Source organism: Mustelus asterias, chromosome 24 (genome assembly GCF_964213995.1).
Source record: "Mustelus asterias chromosome 24, sMusAst1.hap1.1, whole genome shotgun sequence".
Classification (NCBI taxonomy): domain Eukaryota; kingdom Metazoa; phylum Chordata; class Chondrichthyes; order Carcharhiniformes; family Triakidae; genus Mustelus; species Mustelus asterias.
Genome location: NC_135824.1, coordinates 48,322,582 through 48,345,023, shown reverse-complemented (window position 1 = coordinate 48,345,023; position 22,442 = coordinate 48,322,582). Strand labels below are relative to the sequence as shown.

Sequence of the window (22,442 nt, the reverse complement as noted above, 5' to 3'; positions counted from 1 at the left end):
TTCTGTCCATTTTTGCAAAGCCTGAGATTTTCTCCATCCATGCAAAAATTCAGGTCTAACTTGCTTAAAACAGTGCAACAAAATACTTGTGGTATTTTTGACCACAAAAGTATACTCTTTAAAAGATGATATCGGTGGAAGGATGTCCTTGCTATAGAGGGAGTACAGCAAAGGTTTACCAGGCTGATTCCTGGGATGGTAGGTCTTTATCTGAGGAGAGACTAAGTCGGTTAGGATTATATTCACTGGAGTTTAGAAGAGTGAGAGGGGATCTCATAGAAACTTTTACAATTCCAACAGAGTTAGACAGGGTAGATTCAGAAAGAATGTTCCCAATGGTGGGGGAGCCCAGAACTACGGGTCATAATTTGAGGATAAAGGGTAAATCTTTTAGAAGAGGTGAGTAAAAGTTCTTCACCCAGAGGATGGTGAATGTGTGGAATTCACTACCACAGAAAGTAATTGAAGCCAAAACGTTGTGTGATTTCAAGAGGAAATTAGATATAGCTCTTGGGGCTAAAGGGATCAAGGGATATGGAGGGGGGGGGAATGAGGATATTGAATTGGATGATCAGCCATGATCAAAATGAATAGCGGAGCAGGCTCGAAGGGCCGAATGGCCTACTCCTGCTTCTAGTTTCTATGTTTCTATACTTCTGGCTTGATGAAGCCAGTTAGAATTTGCCTATAATTGTGTTGATTGTTCTATCCTAACGCTTATAATTTTTTAAACACATGGTTCATTCTTTGATTCATTTGCTTCATTTTAGGTTCCTGTTCAAAAAGAAACCTGCCTTTATTGCTCCACCTCCAGTGATACCGACTGTCCCCCGCCTGATAGAGGATGTCGTGCCAGATGACAGGGATGACCCAGAGATTATTTTGAACACAACAACGGTAAATGGCCAACTCGAAACGATAAAAGAATTGCAAACTGACCGAAACAACTCAACCCATTTCATTCAAAGCTACAGACTGTGGGATGAAAGATCCTAAAGTTACAAAGCACTTGTGAGCAATCCTCTCACAATAGCTAATATTGTGATCCATTTGCAAATATGGTTGAGCTATTTACATACAAATTAAGAACAAGAGTAGGCCATTTGGCCCCCCAAACCTGCTCCTTCATTCGATAAGATCATGGCTGATCTGACTGTGGCCTCAGTGCTACCTTACCCATTTCGACTCCTTGTTAGACAATAATTTTTCTACCTCTGCCTCAAAAATATTCGATGACTCTGCCTCTTTCGCTCTTCGGGAAAGAAGCTTGCATGGACTATCGACCTTCTCGGAGAAAAAAATTATCATCTCCTTAAATGGGATGCCCCTTATATTGAAACTTTATCCCCTAATTCTTGTTCCTTCCGTTAGGGAAAACATCTCTCAGAATCCACCTTGTCAAGTGTCCTCAGGATCTTGTATGTTTTAATAAGATCACCACTCATTCTTCTAAACTCCAATGGATACAAGCCCAACTCGTCTAACCTTTCTTCATAAAATAATCGAATATTGAATATTGTGTACAGTTTTGGTCCCCTTGCTTGAGGAGGGATGTTGGAGGCAGTTCTGAGGAGGTCCACTAGATAGATTGGTTCCAAAGGTGAGGGGTTTGACTTGCAGAGAGAGAGAGATGGGCAGTCTAGGCCTATACTCCCTGAAGCTTAGAAGAATGAGAGGAGATCTAATTGAGGTGTACAAGCTGATGAGGATTGACAAAGGAGACGTGGAGAGGATGTTTCCTCTCTCAGGGCAATCTAGAACAAGAGGTCATAGTTATAGGATAAGAAGTAGCAGATTTAAAACAGTGATGAGGTGAAATTGCTTCTCCCAAAGGGTTGTGAATCTGTGGAATTTGTTCACCCGGCAGTAAGGATACTTCAGCTGAAAGCAATAAAAGAATTAACTCCAGAAAGTAAGATCAAAGAAAAAGGTTTAATAAAGACTTCATTACTCCAACACTTGGGGACGCGCCCTCGGTTATACAAACTCCCCAAAATTCCCATCTGCTTTCCATTTATACTGGATCAGCTGATCGCCACATTGTTTTGTCATTGGTTACATTGTCTACCGGGTCAGCTGACCCTCACAGCATGTCACCATTGGTTACATTAATACAGAATTCACTACCCCCAGAGCGCGGTGGATGTCGGGTCTTTGGGTAAATTTAAGGAAGAGGTGGACAGATTTTTAATTAGCAATGGGGTTGAAGGGCTATGGTGAACAGGCAGGAAGGTGGAGATGAGGTTGAGATTAGATCAGCTGTGATTGTATTAAATGGTGGGGCGGGCTCAAGGGACTGAATTGCTGACTCCTACTCCTAGTTCTTATGATAACCCCTCATGCAGGAGTCAGTCAAGTGACCCTTCTCTGAAAGGCTTCCAACGCAATTATGTCCTTTCTTAAGGCAATCTTAAATACATAACTTGGTCAGATGATTGTAACATTTTATTGTTCTTCAAATTCCCCGACAAACATTTTCAACATTTTTAAGCTAATAGAACATAGAACACTACAGCGCAGTACAGGCCCTTCGGCCCTCGATGTTGCGCCGACCAGTGGAACCAATCTAAAGCCCCTCTAATCTACACTATTCCAATATCATCCATATGTTTATCCAATAACCATTTGAATGCTCTTAATGTTGACGAGTCCACTACTGCTGCAGGCAGGGCATTCCACGCCCTTACCACTCTCTCAGTAAAGAACCTACCTCTAACATCTGTCCTATATCTCTCGCCCCTCAATTTAAAGCTATGTCCCCTCGTGTTAGCCATCACCATCCGAGGAAAATGTCAAGATAATACATGCTGTGAATTTTTGGATAGTTAAAGTTTTAATGTTTATTTATTAGTGTCACAAGTAGGCTTACATTAACACTGCAATGAAGTTAGTGAAAATCCCCTAGTCGCCTGTTAGGGTACACAGAGAGAATTTAGCACGGCCAATGCACTTAACCAGCACATCTTTCAGACTGGGAGGAAACTGGGGCACCCGGAGGAAACCCACGCAGACACGGGGAGAACATGCAGACTTCGCATGTGACCTGAGCTGGGAATTGAACCTGGGTCCCTGGTGCTGTGATGCAGCAGTGCTAACCACTGTGCGATAGTGTACTCCCATATGTCAAAGTCACCTACGTTTTGAGAGTTACAAGTGGACCCAGAAACTCTAGCTGTCTTAATCATAGAATCCCTACAGTGCGAAGGAGGCCATTCGACCCATCGTGCACTGACAATCCCACCCAGGCCCCATTTCAGTAACCCCAAGTATTTATCCTGCTAATCCCCGTGACACTAAGGGTTAATTTAGCATGGCCAATGCACCTAACCCGCACGTCTTTTGGACTGAGGAAGGAAAACCACGTAGACACGGGGAGAAAGTGCAGACTCCACACAGTCACCCCAGGCTGGAATTGAACCCGGGTCCCTGGCACTGAGGCAGCAGTGCCTGCCACTGTTTTAGTTTGGAATGTTAGCTGCGTTTATTTCCATGTCTCCATGCCATGAGAAAATGGCGGTAAGCCACCTTCCAGCAGCTTGCCACTTGAGAGGATTAAGGGAACTGTCACATGGACCGTATAAAGGTAGCAGGTGACTTTTGTTGGAAGGCATTATTAACAAGCCAGTTTTTCCTGGTGCGATCCCACAAATTGTCTGATTGATGGAATTTATTTTCACAACTCTGGCGTGGTGTGTGCACACGACCTCTGAATTGCTCATGCAGTGCATCAACTGATACACTACTGTGGATTGTGCAAGGCTACAATAGACCTTTCACCCGTATTCGTAACAAATACCCATGGCAAGTCCTAATCTAGTATTTCTAATTTTGATGCTTTCTTTTGGCAGTATTACTATTCTGTGAGGATATACGCTGGCCAGGAACCAGGAGGAGTGTGGGTTGGCTGGGTGACCCCAGACTTCCATCAATATGATGGAAACTTTGATCTAACTAAAGTTCGCACAGTAACTGTCTCAGTGGGAGATGACCAAGGAAAAGTCCACGACAGGTACCTTGAATAAATATACTCATTTTTATTCATAACTTATTCCAAATTACCAAGCACCTTTCCATTCATGTCTTAAATTCTGATATCTTCAGTTTGAATAAATCACTAATAATATGTATTAATTACATTTTGGGTCGTAACCATCACTTCCATGGAATGGCAAACGCTGTCAGATTGCTACTCCATCGTTGTTACTTAAACTTAAATACTCTAGGGATCTGGGGGACAGATGGGGAGAGAGTGAAATTGGATGGGCCAGTTACCGAGGAGTTATAATTGACTTTAATTCTTCTAATATTTTCTGGATAACTATTGCTGAAAGACAGACGGAAGGATCCGAGGTTTATATTTTAAGTCGGAGTTTTGGATGGTTCCCACTGCTGGGCAATTACCCAATGGACACTTGAACTTTCTGGGCAATTGCAGTGCAGTTCTTATGTGGGAACTTTCCACAGTGAAGGGCCCCCCTCAGCGGATCATCAGGGTACCACGCTGGGCTTGACTCCCCAAAGCTCGGAAATTATGGGCTATTATTTCAAGATTGAAGTCCATAATTGTTTCCTGCAGTATTGCTTCATTTGTACACTTCATACTTTTTATTTATTTGTGGGACATGGGCGTCGCTGGCTGGCCAGCATTTATTGCCCATCCCTAATTGCCCTTGTTCAGAGGGCAGTTGAGAGTCAACCACATTGCTGTGGCTCTGAAGTCACATGTAGGCCACACCAGGTAAGGATGGCAGATTTCCTTCCCTAAAGGACATTAGTGAACCTGATGGGTTTTTCCGACAATCGACAATGGTTTCATGGTCATCAGTAGATTCTGAATTCAAGATATTTTTTATTGAACTCAAATTCCACCATCTGCCATGGCGGGATTCGAACCTGGGTCCCAGAGCATTAGCTGAGTTTCTGGATTAATAGTCCAGTGATAATACCACTAGGTCATCGCCTTCCCTTAAGTTTGTTGAAACCTTTCACTTGGAGTAATGGCTGAATTGTATCAAATCCAATTAGTAATATAACTTGATAACAATGTCATAAAATCTAGCCAATTAATACATTTGGCCCATCAGATCTCCACCAGCTCTTCAACAGAGCATCTCACCCAGGCCCTATCACCGTAACCCCTAACTTCACCTCTTGGGACACAAAGGGGAAATTTAGCATGATCAATTCACCTAACCTGCAAATCTTTGGACTGTGGGAGGAAACCGGAGCACCTGGAGGAAACCCATGCAGAGAACGTGCAACCTTCACACAAGACAGTCAACCAAAGCTGGATTTGAACCCGGGTTCTTGACGCTGTCAGTCAGCAGTGCTAACCACTGTGCCAACATGCTGCCCGCCCACTGATCATGTTGATCATGTAATACATGTTGCAGTGTTATTTGTTTATTTAAGCCATATGAAAAGAATATGGAGGCACTAGAGAGGATGTAGTGATGATTTAAAAGGATAAAACCAGAAATGTGTGGATATACCTGTCGGGAAATGATTAGCAGTCTCTCCTCCCTCTCTCTCAGATCAACCTAGAGTCTTTTTCCAATAGAAGACTTTAAAATGATAGGCTTCGATGGAGTGGTATGATGAAACTGTGCTATTAATTATTTTCTGTTTGAAGGGGGACTGCTTTAAGATGCAGTGTTTTGTAACTAGTGGTTCGTTTGATTGGTAGGAATACAGCAGATGCTGAAAAGCAGGATAATTACTTATTTTAGCCATGTAATTGTTTATTTGGCAGAATGCTTAATGAGCTTTTGCTTACCAAAGAAAAGGACCCTTAGGATGAATTCTTGATTAAAATAATGAAAAGTGAGTTTGTTATATAGGGTCATCTAGTCATGTGATACTAGAAATAGGAAAGCTAGGTTTGTAGCTAAGAAAAACCGCTTTCTGAATTCAGTTGCTGGAGAGGGCTTTTTAAAGATAGCAGCCTACAAGCAACTCTCTCTTGCTCTCTCCCTCGCTCTTTGATTCCGCGTCCCCTCCCTCCCAAATCTCTCTGGAAGCTCCAAAGCTGGTAACCCATGTAGGAGCAATTTGTGCTTCCAAACTTTTTAAAGTGGGGTTTACGTCTATGAGGGAAATGTTGTTTAATTGGAACTGAATAGTGATAAGTTAGAAGTTGTTTCTTTTCATGTTTAAAGATTATTCAACGGTTAAGAGTTGAACTGTTTCGTTTTATTAGAGTTATACTTAAACTGTGTTCTGAATAAAGCTTGATAAAAAGATCCCTATTTTTCCGTGGAATTAATCCTGCAGGGAAGCATCCTTTCCTTGTGTTTGTCTCAAAAGAGAAACATTGTTGGAGTCTCGTCTGGCTTCATAGTATACATTGGGGTTTTTGATCTGTGGACACAGAGTATTTCCTGTTGTGGGGAAGAACGTACCTGGAGGCCATCAATATATGATAGTCACCAAGGAATCCAGTCAGGGATTCGGATGAAACCTTTTCCCCCCAAAGAGTGGCAAGACTATAGAACTTGCTATTCCAGGTGTGGTTGAGGCTAATAGCGTAGATACATTGAGAGAGAAGGGAATAAAGAGTTATGATGGTAGATACAGATGAAGAAAGATGACGGGAGGCTTGAATGGAGTATTAACACCCGCCCAGACCTGTTGGGCCGAATGACCTGTTTCTGTGCTATATTATATTTTACTGAAGATAGCACCCATCGTGTTTAAAGTCAATATTGTACATTATTTGAAATTACTTTTTCATATTATTTGTGAATACAACTACATGTTTTTTTGGCTGTTTAAACTATTGCTAGTTTAAGAACGGCAGGTTTCTTCCCTAAAGGGGCATTAGTGAACTAGATTAGTTTTTCCGACAATAGTTTCATGGTCACCAGCGGGCTCTTAACTATTTAAACTTGAAAACACAATTTAAAAAACAGTGAATTGCTCACCATGTTGTTCGTGGGGAACTCCTGATATCTACTATCATCCAGCAAGAGTTGAAACCAATACTTGTTAATAGTTTGAGTTGGGCCTGTGTGAAATTATAAGAGGCTTCAAGCTGAAATTTGTATGTGAATACCGTCGATAATCATTTCTAAGTTAATCTTTATTACAATGAAGAGCTGAGCGGACAGTTTCATACAGTTAAGATTTTTTTTGCCATGGTACATTCAGCTTCCGCTCTCAGAACATCACAATTAGTGCAATGTGAAGTTTACTTATTACCCTCACCAGACTGAGTTTTGTAAATAGCTGTTTACCATTTCTGCACAATCTCGCTGTATTTTATTGTATTCGTTTGTGATTCATGACTGGTCCCTGGCTGGTCAGTATTTATTGCCCATCCATAGTTGCCCGAGGGCAGTTGAGAGTCAACCACATTGCTGTGGCTCTGGAGTCACATATAGGCCAGACCAGGTAAGGACGGCAGATTTCCTTCCCTAAAGGGACAGTAGTGAACGAGATAGGTTTTTTTCCGACAATCAACAATGGTTTCATGGTCCAAAAGGGAAAACGCTGGAAGATCTCAGCAGGTCTTGCAGCATCTGTAAGGAGAGAAAAGAGCTCATGTTTCGAGTCCAGATGACCCTTTGTCAAAGCTAAAAGGCATAGAAAGTGGGAGATATTTATACTGCAGGGTGAGGGAATGAAAGATGATATCGTCTTGCATTTTTCATCTCATCTTCCACCTCATCTTTCATTCCCTCACCCTGCAGTATAAATATCTTCCACTTTCTATGCCTTTTAGCTTTGACAAAGGGTCACCTGGACTCGAAACGTCAGCTCTTTTCACTCCTTACAGATGCTGCCAGACCTGCTGAGATTTTCCAGCGTTTTCCCTTTTGGTTTTAGATTCCAGCATCCACAGTAACTTGCTTTTATCCAATGGTTTCATGGTCATCAGTAGACTCTTAATTCCAGATACTACTTATCAAAATTCCACCATCTGCCGTGGCGGGATTTGAACCCGGGTTCCCAGAACATTAGCTGAGTTTCTGGATTAATAGTCGAGCGATAATACCACTAGGCCATCGCCTCACCACCGGCAAAGCCAAGAGGGCTGGGTTTTTTTTTGCTGTGGACATCCGTGAACTTTGGTGGGTGGAGGCCACCAAAATTAGTTTTAATGCATTGTTTTCAACGCAATTCCCAGTCCAATAGATGGTGCATTCACAAAAGAACTGTAACCATTGTGTGAAGCAGTTTCATTTTGTACTATAATGCAATCTTGGTGTAAATGCATGATCAGAGAGAGCAGAGAAATGAGATTCACAGAGTGGTGTTCTCACTTCTTTCACCCTGGAGTTAGTTTGGACCTCCACACCTAATTTCACTCCAATTTTCACATTATATTTAGTTTCTCAGCAATGTAAAACGCATTGTGTTTACATCATATGTTCTGCAGCAGTGGTGTGTACCATCCCTGTAACTCCACATATTTACCCTGCTTATTCCTCTAATCTATACATTTTAGGACATTAGGAGGCAATTTAACATGGTCAATTCACCTAAGCTGCACATGTTGGGACTGTGGGAGGACACTGGAGTACCGTACGAACTCTTGGGTTCTGTGTTTCAAGCAAAATCAAGATCTCTGTGTACTAATAATGCTTTTGTTCTCTCTGCAGTATGAAGCGCAGCAATTGTTACATGGTCTGGGGAGGTGAATTTAGTAGCAACTCCCAGCAAGCAAGCCGCACTAATGTTGACCTTGAGATTGGCTGTCTTGTCGATTTGGCTACAGGTCTTATGACTTTCACAGCTAATGGAAAAGACATCAACACCTACTACCAGGTAATGGCAAATTTTTGTTGATGGATAGATCAGGTAATCAATTTTTACTGGAGGAACCCAAATTCATAATTAAGGACACGATGGAATTTTATGGCCCCTTCGTGGCAGGGGCAGGGCTAAAAACATTGACTTCAGCAGGACTGTAACTTTCCACCCACAGTAATGGGAATAGACCATTCATTCCATTGAATCTGTTCTGCCATTCAGTCACATTATGACTGATCCGTATTTTATCTGTCCCACCTGCCTTGGCTCAATCTCCTTTGATTCTCTTGTCTAGCAAAAATCTATTGATCTTAGATTTAAAATTATGAACGATTGCTTTTTGTGGGAGGGAGTTCTGCACTTTGATCCCATGCACGAAGACATGTTTCCTAACGTTAAGTAATCTGGTTCTGAGTTTAAGGTCACCTTGTCCTAGAATCCCCCACCAATGACAAATATGATGGGTGGCACAGAGGTTAGCGCTGTTGCCCCACAGCAATTCCGGCCTCAGGCGACTGTGTGGAGTTTGTACGTTCTCTCTGTGCCAGCGTGGGTTTCCTCCGGGTGCTCCAGTGTCCTCCCACACTCCAAAGATGTGCAGGTTAGGTGAATTGGCCATGCTAAATTGCCTCTTAGTGTCCTAAGACGTATAGGTTAGGGAACTAAACAGCTGAGGCTAGGGGAGAAAAAAACCAGAGGGCATGGGTTAAGGGTGAAAGGAGAAAAGTTTAAAGGGAATATTAGGGGGGCTTCTTCACGCAGAGAGTGGTGGGAGTGTGGAATGAGCTGCCGGATAAAGTGGTAAATGCGGGGTCACTTTTAACATTTAAGAAAAACTTGGACGGGTTCATGGATGAGAGGGGTGTGGAGGGATATGGTCCAAGTGCAGGTCAGTGGGACTAGGCATAAAATGGTTCGGCACAGACAAGAAGGGCCAAAAGGCCTGTTTCTGAGCTGTAATTTTCTATGGTTCTATGGTAAATATGTGGGGTTACAGGGATAGGACCTGGGTACGATGCTTTGTTGGTGCAGACTTGATGGGCCGAATGGCCTCCTTCTGCACTGTGGGAATTTTATTCTATGATACAAGAGCAGGTCAGAGGCTGGAGCAAGTAACTCGCCTCCAGACTCCCCAGATCCTGTCCACCATCCATAAGGCACAAGTCTGGAATGTGACGGACCACTCTCCACTTGTCTGGATGAGTGCAGCTCCAACAACATCGACACCGTTCAGGACCAGCAGTCCCACTTGATTGGCAACCAATCCACTACCAGCACACAGTGGCAGTGGTGTGTGCCATCTACAAGATGCAACTTGTCAAGATTTCTTCAACAGCACCTTCCAAACTCATGACCTCTACAACATAGAATGAAAAGGATAACAGGTGTATGGGAACACTGCCACATGCAAGTACGCCTCCAAGTAACTCACCATCCTGACTTGGAAACATATCTCTGTTCCTTCACTGTGGCTGGGTCAAAATGCTGGAACTCCCATTATGGGTGTGTACATCATATGTTCTGCAGCTGTTCAAGAAGGCCAACATCTTCTCGAGGGCAATTAGGAATGGGCAACATATGCTGACCTTCCAGCAACACTCTCATTCCATGAGTGAAAAAAATAACCAACAGTTTTCAGAACCCACTGGAATTTTTCCAGCATCAGACTGTCTTCCCACTGAGCCTAAGAGCTATTTGGAGACAGCCTCCCAACAGCAGGCCTGGGAGCCGGCGGAGTCTCAACCCAATTGTCGCAGTGAAGGAATCACAAAGGTAAAAAGGCCACAGCTCTAGCCATGACCAGTCCAGCGGAGGGTGATGGCCCTGACGGCTGTGTTTTTAAAAAAATTCTCTGCAGGCAAGAAGACTACATGCTTTTTGAGTCGTCCTCGTGCTTCCCTTTCAGCCTCAGCTGTGTCTACCTCCAGCTGAGGCTGAGGGCCATCCAAGGCTGCAGGATCTCTAAATGGGCCTCCCATTATTGCTGTTTCATCTATCATCTTTAATTGATCTCGTCCATAAGATTGTGTGGGAGGTGTAGAAGTCAGACACCAGTGTGATTGGAGGAGAGAAATGGTTCATAATGGTTCATTATCATGGAAAAGTGCAACTCCAGTGATCACTTCCTTCCAGAGCGAACTGTCTCTCGTATGGTACCTTATCAACTACCTTTTGAAGTCCCTATAGATATCCCTGCCTAGTATTTTAGTCTCTTCCTCAAAAGCCTGGCCATGACTGGTCATTTTCTTCAATGAACTCCAATTAAAATTACTGCATCCACAGGTGCACTTCTTCCTTGTACCCTCCATGGTCTTCAACATGGCAGAGCATTCAATACCCGCTTCCCTTCTTGTCTTAATTTGTGTCTCGTTCTATTCCACTTGCCTAATGCAGTCAGCACTTCTCCAGCAGTGCTTTCTTCTCCTAAACTGAATAGTTATTACAGGGGTGTTTCCAATTTTAACACACTCCTCATCTTCAAACTTGTCTTTAGAGCATTGTATGCAATTGTCCCTCCTGATCCTACTTCACTTGATCCCTGCTCCCTCCTATGTGAAGTACCTTAGGACATATTGTTATATTCAAGGCACAATGCAAATTTGGTGTTAGTTGGAGTGGCTTTGATCCCCTGCTGCAGCGTGTGTAAAACCAGCTTGCGTGTTATTCGATCAGCACTCCTCAAGATTTGAAGGAAACAAGCAAAGGTATTCAAGCAGACCCATGGTTTCTGAGTGCAGAAACTGAAATATCAGCTCAGATTGGTAAAGATATCCTAAAACTGACTCTGAAAGAATAATGACCTGTGGGCAGCACTGTGGCACAGTGGTTAGCACTGCTGCCTCACAGCTCCAGGGACCCGGGTTCGATTCCCGGCTTGGATCACTTTCCGTTCGGAGTCTGCACATTCACCCCGTGTCTGCGTGGGTTTCCTCCCGGGTGCTCCGGTTTCCTCCCACAGTCTGAAAGACGTGCTGGTTAGGGTGCATTGGCCGTGCTAAATTCTCCCTCAGTGTACCCGAACAGGCGCAGGTGTGTGGCGACTAGGGGATTTTCACTAACTTCATTGCAGTGTTAATGTAAGCCCACTTGTGACACTAATAAATAAAGTTAAAATTTAAAGCAAATGGGATTCGGCATTCGTGTTAAGTATGATTGGTTATTTTCAATAACCTATTCTAAGAACAAAATATTATAAATGTTTCGGACAAGGGGATTTTCCATTTTGTTGTAAATTTACTTATTAGTCACAAGTAAGGCTTACATTAACACTACAATGAAGTTACTGTGAAATTCCCCTAGTCGCCACAGTCCAGCGCCTGTTCAGATCAATGCACCTAACCACGTCTTTCAGAATGTGGGAGGAAATCTGAGCACCCGGAGGAAACCCACGCAGACACGGAGAGAATGTGCAAACTCCACACAGACAGTGACCCGAGCCGGGAATTGAACCCAGGATCCTGGCACTGTGAAGCAGCTATGCGAGCGTGCTGCCCCTGTATTTACTCAGTATTGAAGGGATTTAAACATCGGAACCTTGGGGCATTGAGGCAGAATGTGAAGGGACTCTAATATCCTTTGTCATAAAACAGCAGGATGGAAGTTTATAATGCCAAAACATTGCTTAAACTAGTCATCACTTTGACAACTTTTGTGAGATATGCATAAATAATGTAGTGTGTGTATTTAAAAACCGATCTGTTTTCATTTGTCAGACTTCAGGTGCCCAAATGTTTTAGTTATTTGCTTTACTTGATGTTTAATAGGTTGAACCAAGTAAGAAGCTATTCCCTGCAGTCTTTGTTCAGCCTTCCAGCCAGAATATGTTACAGTTTGAGCTTGGAAAGCTGAAGGTATGTATGACATTGGGATATGGGACAGAGAATTACTATTACAGCTTTTCAGAGCTGATCTTCCTTTCAGACAGTGTTATTCTTTTGCTTCATGTCCTCTTCAAAGAGAGGCAGAAATTCACGCACTCGAATTACGCAGTGAGAGTTCAGGGTCCAGGACTATTTGAGGCCGCGTTCATGTCGGGGGTGTTTTTGCTAGTGTAAATGTAATTTGAATTTTAATGTAAACTCTTTCCCCCCGCCACCCCCCCCCCCCCCTCCCCACCAACCCACCCCAAAACCCCTGAAGCTGAGGAGTCAGTACACTTTTCTCCCCCGCACCCTCCTCTGGCTGAATGGCTATTGAGCCATTCAAAATGCCGCAGATTTCGTCAGGACTAGAAGATTCCAGTTGCAAGCTGCCTCTTTCGCACGGGACCCGTGGGGGGTTGGGGGGGGGGGGGGGGGGGGTAGCACATACAGACGATTCAAACAGCAAAATTTGCTTTGCTTATTCTGTAGGTTACTGTGTTTTGCGAACATCCACTCTATTTTCCTGCATAACAACAGTCACTACCTCATGAGTAATTTTAATGTATGAAGCATTTGTAGATAATTTGACGAGGCCTTTCATAATGATAAATACAAGTTATTGTTATTTATCATTGCCAACTTAGTCCTTCTAAGTTTACACTTAACCTGTGGATCATTTGGTTGGGTTTTTGGTGTGTATCGACACCCCTGCAAAATCCTTCTTGGTTCAATTCTCTCATCTCTATTTAGTCCAAAAGAAGTATTTCAGGTGGACCAGATAAGCTATTAATGTATTGATTTTCTGCAAAATCATGTAACACCTTTTACTTGGGCTATATTACCTTTTTCAAAATAGTGAGAAAGTATATGCATAAAAAGGGGCAGAAGATGTTTAGGAATGTGGAAATTGGGAGATAAAAGAATCCATTGGTCTATCTATTTGCCAAATACCATAAGGTGATGGAACAAAATGGAATTATTGATGAATAATGGCAGTCAATCTGCAGACCCAAATTAAAAAGTGGCAAAGACTCCTAGCATGGAAAGCTTTATAAACACTGCTTCTACCTTACTTAGTCATCTTCAGCATAGTGCACTTTCCAAATGTCATGTCTCAAATGCTCAAACTGTCTCAAATTATCTTTTGAAATATATCTTTCAAATTTGTAATTGAATGAATCAACACTGCCTATTTCTGCTTTCTCCCCAGGAACCTGTTTCATAGGTTAACCACTTTGCCACAACTAATCCAATCCTCTGAAATAATCCCCTCAACCTTTCCTAGGTTTCTCTTTGTACTTGCAGTATCCTTTCTGGGCAGCTCTGTACAGCGTTGTGTGTGGTTGCGGTAATGATTTATGAAGTGGCAGGATGATCTCATTGTGCCCGTTGAATGTTGACTTTTTAACGCAGCAGATTTGCTTTGCTGACTGTGACCAAACATTGTTGCGATCGCTTCAATTTATTGCCAAATCAGGATCCCCCAAGGTCTATTAACTTTTAACATGTGAATTATTCTCTTTCCCTTTAAATATTAATACCTCCCTAGAATTTTTTTGCAAACCACTTTTTTCATTTTTCTACATTGAATTTAATCTGCCTCCTATATGGCCCAATTCCCAATTAGATTTGTCCAGGTTGAGCAGCGTTCTGCTAATTGGCCTGTGGCAAAGTAAAAAGCTTCGTGTTCATCAGGGAAAAATGACAACTTTAGGCTTTTCTCCTCGTTAAGCCTGATCAAAGATTAAAAATGAAGGACTTTCACAGCATTAAGGAAATATGAAGGATAACCCAAAAAACTCAACTAGATATGTTTGATGTTAAGGCCCCTCTTAGACTGGGATAAAGATAGCATTGCCAGCCCACATTCTGGCTCCATTGGGTCCCCGGTCCATTTTCGTGAAGGGGAGGAGGGTGCCAGAGCTACTCACCTGCACACTTTGTGCAGCCAAAACTGTTCATTAAGGGCCTCTTAAGGGCAAGTAGAGCATTCTGACCGGTTCCAAAGGTGCGAGTGTGAGCAGGGGCCGGCTTGACTGCCTAAAGGTAGCCCTGTGACAGCAGAATAAGGGTCCAGTGCTCCAGATAGGCCTTGAGACCCTCCCTGCCTGACCAAGTGCTGCAGCAGCCTTCCTTTATCAGGGCTTCCCCAGGAAGAGGGCATAAGGAGGTCAAAGAGCATAAGAGGCACATCAACCACAAAAGAAACTACCCAAACATAGGGGAGAAAGAAAGGAGAGTATGCAGCATATAGTATTAGTCATAGCTAAGGTGCAGAGTTTTAAAAGTAAAAAGATAGAATTGCACGGTATGCTGGGGACAGCTGACAAGGAGTCACCACGCTCCAGGGCTAATTCCAAGATTCGATTCCATGATTCTAATACAGGTAACTGACTTGTACATTGTAAGGAAAAGGAAGAAAATAGACACGTATCTAAATAAACTAAAGAGCAGAAACTGAAAACGCTTGAACAAGTATGAAGATTTATAACCAGTATGATGGGTAGATCTTTTGTTGAAGCTGTCACCGTATAATATCCCTTATACAGTGCAAATAAAATGCTTAATTCTTGCTTTTGTATTTTACAGAACATTATGCCTATTTCAGCAGCTATGTTTAAGAGTGAACGGAAGAACCCCGTCCCTCAATGTCCTCCCAGACTTGATGTCCAGATGATCACACCAGTAGTGTGGAGTCGGATGCCGAATGAATTCCTGACTGTGGAAACTGCGCGGATCAGTGAGCGGCACGGCTGGATGGTAGAATGCATAGACCCACTTATCATGATGGCGCTGCATATTCCTGAGGAGAACAGGTGGGGAAATATACAAGTAATGTACGGCATAGACTGGAAATCAGAAATGAAAACCAAACTCTGGAAATGCTTAGCAGGTCAGGCAGCATCTGTGGAGAGCAGAAGAATTATGACCCAGGCCAGAAACTCCAAGGTATTTTGTGAAATTAGCCTAGATCCTAAGTTTTACATTTGATTTTGGCACGGGTGCGCCCAAGGTGTTTCACTTCGAGTATGATTCAAGTGACTCACTAGGAAGCTTTTATCAAATAAAGGTTACTTTTTACACAGTTAAAATATAATAAAAAGAGTTAGCATAACTTTTACCAATTACAAAACTTAAACATGACATGGTACACACCTAACAGCTAGCTATCTCTGTTGTTCCAAGTTAAACACTATCACCCAGATGTACACCCTTCTTTCGACTTGGCAGAGAAACAAGTATGTTCGCATGATGCTGGATTTGCAGATTTTTAACAAGTGATGTGAATTGGTCCTTTGAATGTTGGCTCAATTATCTGAGGCTTCCCAGTCCTGGAACTTTCTAAAACGCCTCTAGGGAGAGAGAGAGAGACAGAGACACTATCTTCTTACACCAACTTCTAGCAGCAACTGAGAAATGAAACTAAAAACTTAAAAGTTTATTTATGAGTGTCACAAGTAGGCTTACCTTAATACTGCAATGAAGTTACTGTGAAAATCCCTGAGTCGCCACACTCCGGCGCCTGTTCAGGAACACTGAGGGAGAACTTAGCACCTAACCAGCTTGTCTTTCGGATTGTGGGAAGAAACCAGAGCACCCGGAGGAAACCCACACAGACATGGGGAGAACGTGCAGACTCCACACAGACAGTGACCCAAGCTGGGAATCGAATCTGGGTCCCTGGAGCTGGGAGGCAGCAGTACTCGCCACTGTACCGCCCTTGGAATTCTCTCTTTGAAAAAACAAGTTGTCCCCAGGCATATCACCTGACCTGTCAATCATCCTCAATCAAGCTCCACTCGGCTATGCCCAAAGGACTATTAAAACCCCAGAACACTGCATTAAACCAGATGAAAATCAGCATGACATCAATTATACTGCCTCAGCAGCAATAAAGGATACTGGTTACAGACAGCACGACACCAATAAAATGCTAGGGTCTGCTGGAAACATCCTGCAGAAAAACATGATTAAAATACATTTCTTAAAGGCACAGTAACATCACAGACAGAAATTAATAGAATGCAACAGCGGTTTTACCTGCTGGCCAGAGAGCCAGCAAGTGCCCTGTGTCACCCCTTTTAGGGAAGGCCTGTCATATCAAGTGCTACTCGGGATCGAGGCACAGGGAAGAGGTCCTGCCGCCATCAGCTGGCTGTCAATTAGGGGCCAACAGTTCCATATAATGGCAGCGCTACCAGGGAGGCAGTGGCTGCTGTCGGTATGACACTCGCCTGAGTCCTAGGATCGTGGATGGAGCCACAGCATAGGTGAGTGATAGCAGGTGGAGGAGGGGGTGGGTGCTGCCAAAGGCTAGTTTCAAGGAGCAGGTAGCTGGCTTTCCGCGAGCACCTCCCTCTTCTTGATGCTGGGTCCCTCGATCAGGCACAGAATGTCTTTGAACGAAGGGCCCTCCCTGGGAGTCAGCAAGGAACCCCTGCACAGGTTTGCTTGTCATGCTCCCCATGTGCTGAGTCCTCTGCCCGTCGCTGGGTGAATACCAGTGGCAGTTGGCGGAGACCCTTAAGAGAGCATTAATTACCCATTTGAGGATCTCAATTGGTGGCCGGGCAGAAAGGTTGTCGAGCTGCATACCTGGCCCGGACATAACCAGGGTGGAGGCAGGAAGGCAGTCCGATTTTCCCCTTCTGCCCCCACCTACCACCCTCCTGCCTGATTAAATAACCCCTTCCACCACCGTTAATGACCCATCACCACCAAATTTAAATTCTGCCCAACCTTTTATGTCAAAATGGGAAAGGTTTGACATAAAAAAACGTTGGCCTAAATTTACTAGTCCTTTAACTTTGGGTGGAAATTTCCAATCCTGCCTCTCTCTCCACAGATGCTGCTGAGTTTTATTTTTCTGTTTTCAGGCTAGAAAATATTGTTTTGCGGTCCGTAAATAATTTATTTGACTAATTGCATTTAACAAAACTGCAGTAGTGTTAAATTTTATTTTAATCATGGTTGTTATTTGTTGGTTAGACCGTTTAGTCCAATTCTGATTATAATAGCTGCATTTGGATGCCTTGTCTAAGTGAATATTAATGCTCATGCTTTTAAATATTTTCTTGCAGGTGTATTGACATCTTAGAGCTTTCTGAACGTCAAGACCTATTGAAATTCCACTATCACACATTGCAACTGTACTGCGCTGTGTGCGCATTGGGCAATAACCGAGTTGCCCATGCCATATGTAGCCATGTTGATGAATTTCAATTACTTTACACTATTGAGAACACGTACATATCAGGCCTCCTACGTAGCGGCTACTATGACCTACTCATCAGCGTCCATCTAGAGTCAGCTAAACGGTCCCGACTGATGATGAATAACGAGTTTATTGTCCCAATGACTGAAGAAACCAAACAAATTATATTATTTCCAGGAGGGAACCAAGTTTATGGCCTCCCGGGGGTGGGGATTTCCACATGCTTGAGACCCCCTCTCCACTTTGCCTCTTTATCTTTTGTTGGCATCAGTGATGACCGTTACCAGTTCAGTCCTGAGATCCCGCTGGACATTCTTAAAACCAAAGCTATTAACATGTTGACCGAAGCTGTCCAGGATGGTGGGCAGCACACCAGGGATCCGGTGGGTGGAAGTGTAGAGTTCCAATTTGTGCCAGTACTGAAATTGGTCAGCAATCTCCTTATTATGGGGATCTTTGATGACGAAGACGTCAAGCACATACTCAAGATGATTGAACCCAGCGTGTTCGTCGAGGTCAAAGAAGAAATTGAAAAGAGTGAGGACGAAAGCGCGAGGGAAGAAGCAACGCCAACCGCCGAGGGAGAAGAAGAAGAAGCTGAAGAGAAAGAAGGAGAGAAAGATGAACAAGGAGAAGTAGATGAGCCGAAGGAGGAAGACCAGATTGTGGAAGAAGGAGAAGAAACAAAGGAGGAACTGGAGGAGGGGCTTCTACAGATGAAACTGCCTGAGTCTGTCAAATTACAGGTGTGAAAATACAGTGCTCAATTTGAATATTTATTGATCTAGTTTACATAGAATATATAGATGTCGGGGCAATCATACTTGTATGTCTAGATGTTTTTGTATGGTCTATAATGAGTCTTCAGTGCTCACCATTAATAAGGAATAAATCGGACCACAACCTCCAGATCCACACATGCGCAGTTAAATGTGGAACATAGAATCCCTACAGTGCAGGAGGAGGCCATTCAGCCCATCGAGCCTGTACCGACAACAATCCCACCCAGGCTCTATCCCCATAACCCCATGTATTTACCATGCTAGCCCCCCTGACACTAAGGGGCAATTGAGCATGGCCAAGCCACCTAACCCGCCCATCTTTTGGACTGTGGGAGGAAACCGGAGCGCCCGGAGGAAACCCACAAAGGCACGGGGAGAATGTGCAAACTCCACACAGGCTGGAATTGAACCTGGGTCCCTGGCGCTGTGAGGCAGCAGTGCTAACCACTGTGCCACCCATGAAAAGAGTGTCTCGAAATCTGGCAGTTGATGTCCAGGGAAGCCAGCAGGAAAGGAGATTATGAATTGGGGCCAGTAGCTGGAGTATGGTTGGGGGATTTCTAAGCATGGGGTTGGGGGGAGGGGGTTGTGATGATGCATGTAGGGGAACCTGCAACTGCTGGGGAGGGGAGAATATTATTTCACTATCACAAAGTAGTTGAGGCCAACACGTGTGACTTCAAGCAGAAATTAGATATGGCTCTTGGGGCTAAAGGGATATGGGCGGGTGGGCTGGGGGCAGGGTGGGGTGGGGAAGGCTGGATCAGGTTATTCAATTTGATCAGCCATGATCATGAATGGCAGAGCAGGCTCGAAGGGCCGAATGGCCCGCTCCTGCTTTTGTTTTCTGTGTTATCACGGGGCCAGAAGCCATGGCAATTGAGAAGGCTCTTTTTTAGCTTGGAGCTGGAGGGAGTACTTCTGTTCCTCCGGCTCTTCATTCAGTTCAGTAATGTATTTTTTTTTTCTGATGCAGACATTCTGCAGGAATTGTTTCTTGAGTACAGGACAAATCACTCTTGCAGTCGGACCTCAGCCAGTCATTAAGCCTCTATTTGTATATGCGGAGGATTCAGTAGATATTTCACGGGTGGACAGGAAATATTCCTTGTTGGTCTTTATCCAATATGGTAGATAGTGCACTTCTGGTCAGAACTGTGCACTCTTCCTACCATCAATTTTGGGAACTTGAGGTTACAGGATGCTATGTGGCTCAGTTAGTAGTTTCATATCAGCCAAGTATTTGCATTCTACAGATGGTCACTGCTAATTTTTATTAATCCCCTCCCAACAGGTCCTGGGGAATTCCATACTTGAAGCATTTAACAAAAAGAAAATGTTTTTAACTTGCCATACTGTGACTGAAGAGACGGCACGGTGACCCAGTGGTTAGCACTGCTGCCTCACAGCACCAGGGACCCGGGTTTAATTCCGGCCTCGGGTCACTGTCTGGGTGGAGTCTGCACGTTCTCCCCACGTCTGGGTGTGTTTCCTCCGGGTGCTCCGGTTTCCTCCCGCAGTCCGAAAGACATGCTGGTTTGGTGGATTGGCCATGCTAAATTGCCCCTCAGTGTCCCAAGATGTGTAGGTTGAGGGATAAGGGGTAAATATGTGGGGTTACGGGGACAGGATCTGGGTAAGATGCTTTCAGTGTTGGTGCAGACTTGATGGGCCGAATGGCCTGCTTCTGCCCTGGGTGGGGATTCTATGAAATGATCACTAATGTTAGTGATAAATTAATTGCATATGAAAGGTTTTATCACAGATATCCAATTTAAAAACATTTAAAATATATTTTGAAACAAAATAATCAGGTAGGTTTACTCAGAATTACATAGGATGTACAGAAACAGGCCATTTGGCCCAGCTAGCCTTGGTTGGCAACTATTCAAGTGTCCTCCCATTCTTCGTTATGAGTCTATTACCATAAACCTCCATTCCCTTCCTCCTCATGTACTTATTTATCTTCTCAAATTAATCTGTGGTATTGGCCTCAACTATTCCCCCTGGCAAGAGATCCAAGTCTGAAATAACAACAAAATGCTGGAAAAACACAGCAGGTCTGGCAGCATCTGTGGAGAGAGAAAACAGAGTTAACCATTCGAGTCTTAATGCTGACGACCACCTTGCACTTGTGGGCTCCAGTTTTGCTCTTCTCCACAAGTCAAAACGTTTTCTGTCTCTCTGTGCCTACTCTATTAATGCCTCCTCAACAAAACCTTTCATAATTTCAAAGATTTCTATTAGGTCGCCCCTTCGTTGCCTTTTTTCAAGAGAAAGATACCCAGATTGTTCATCCTTTCTTGATGAGTATAACCTCACAACGCTGGTATCCTTGTAGACCTTCACTTTTGCATCCTGCTCAATTCCTCCATATCCTTTTTATAAATTAGTTACTCAATGTCTCTTCTTCCAAACTTATCTATTTTAATATTGTTTGCTTTATTTTTACCACTTGTTTACTTAATACAATACATATTCTTGTAAAACTCTCTTTTACCCACTTTCTTTTTTTTTCCCTCACTATTAACTAATGGCCTTTGAAAACCAATTCCAAAGATAGATACCAGATTATGTGTATCCTTGTAAAATGGAAAAGGTTCCTACATGAATGCCCTTCTTCAGATTTGTTTGGCTTTGAAGTTTTTTTTAATTAGTTTCACAAGTAGGCTGACATTAGCACTGCAATGAAGTTACTGTGAAAATCCCCTAGTCGCCACACTCCGGTGCCTGTTCGGGTACACTGAGGGAGAATTTAGCTGGGCCAACGCACCTAACCAGCATGTCTTTCAGATTGTGGGAGGAAACTGGGGCACCCAGAGGAAACCCACGCAGACACGGGGAGGACATGCAGACTCCGCACAGTCACCCAAGCCAGGAATCGAACCCGGGTCCCTGACGCTGTAGTTATTGGATCATTGGCCTTGAGAGAGTTGCAGTACCAGCCTCTGGGTGACCATGTTTTCCATGTTGGTTGACATTTCTTGTATACTGGACTAGCATGATCCATTGGTCCAGCTCATTAATCATTCCTTATAATTTCTATATGTCCAAGAAAATTGAGTTACTGTTCTTCTTTCTGCTTCTTCGGTTTTACTTTGAGTCACCAATGCTGCTAATTCATCATTCTTCTCCATCTCTTCCTCGCAGTCACCCACTCATTCATCTTTCAATCCTGCTGCGTTTAAGTATCTTGCCACTGCATCCTTCCATCTGCTCTAGGGTCTTCCTCTTCTTCCTGTCAGTCCCATCTCTGTCACTCACCTCATCACATCTCTTCTCTCTCTCTCCACAACAGATAACTTATCTGAGATACATTTCTCCATTATTCCAAGTACCTCTGGCCATAGTATGCTTGACAAACGTACCATTGTAGATGTTTGCTTGGTCTCCAATAAAGTTAACGTTAAAAAGAGAACCTGTTGGACCCTGTAACTCCCTGCTCTCCTTGTGACTTGGATTTGGAGTATCTTTGACCCATCATTGGCTTTTACAATTCATACTCAGTGAGTTTGTAACAATCCCTCTTGAATGCTCATGGACAGGTGATTCACCAACTTCTGAGAGAGAATCCTAGAATCCCTACAGTGCAGAAGGAGGCCATTCGGCCCATCAAGTCTGTTCTGAAAGAGGATCCCACCTAGGCCTTTTCCCATAACCTCAGGTATTTACCCTGCTAATCCCCATAATCTACACATCTTGGGACACTAAGGGGCAATTTAGCATGGCCCATCCACCTAACCTGAACATCTTTGGAGCGTGGGAGGGAACCGGAGCACCCGGAGGAAACCCATGCAGACACGGAGAATGTGCAAACTCCACACACAG

General features: G+C 43.7%; 1 protein-coding gene across 2 annotated transcripts in view; it reads left to right on the top strand.

Annotated features, from left to right (window-relative positions):
• LOC144511368 (ryanodine receptor 1-like) overlaps positions 1–22,442 on the top strand; it is a 495,584-nt gene that overhangs the window by 168,746 nt on the left and 304,396 nt on the right. For both annotated transcript variants that reach the window (XM_078241663.1, XM_078241662.1), the window contains exons 30-35: positions 771–897; positions 3,849–4,009; positions 8,604–8,769; positions 12,519–12,605; positions 15,207–15,433; positions 17,699–18,578. In XM_078241663.1, coding sequence (XP_078097789.1) covers positions 771–897; positions 3,849–4,009; positions 8,604–8,769; positions 12,519–12,605; positions 15,207–15,433; positions 17,699–18,578 — 1,648 coding nt within the window. The remainder of the gene's footprint in view (positions 1–770; positions 898–3,848; positions 4,010–8,603; positions 8,770–12,518; positions 12,606–15,206; positions 15,434–17,698; positions 18,579–22,442) is intronic.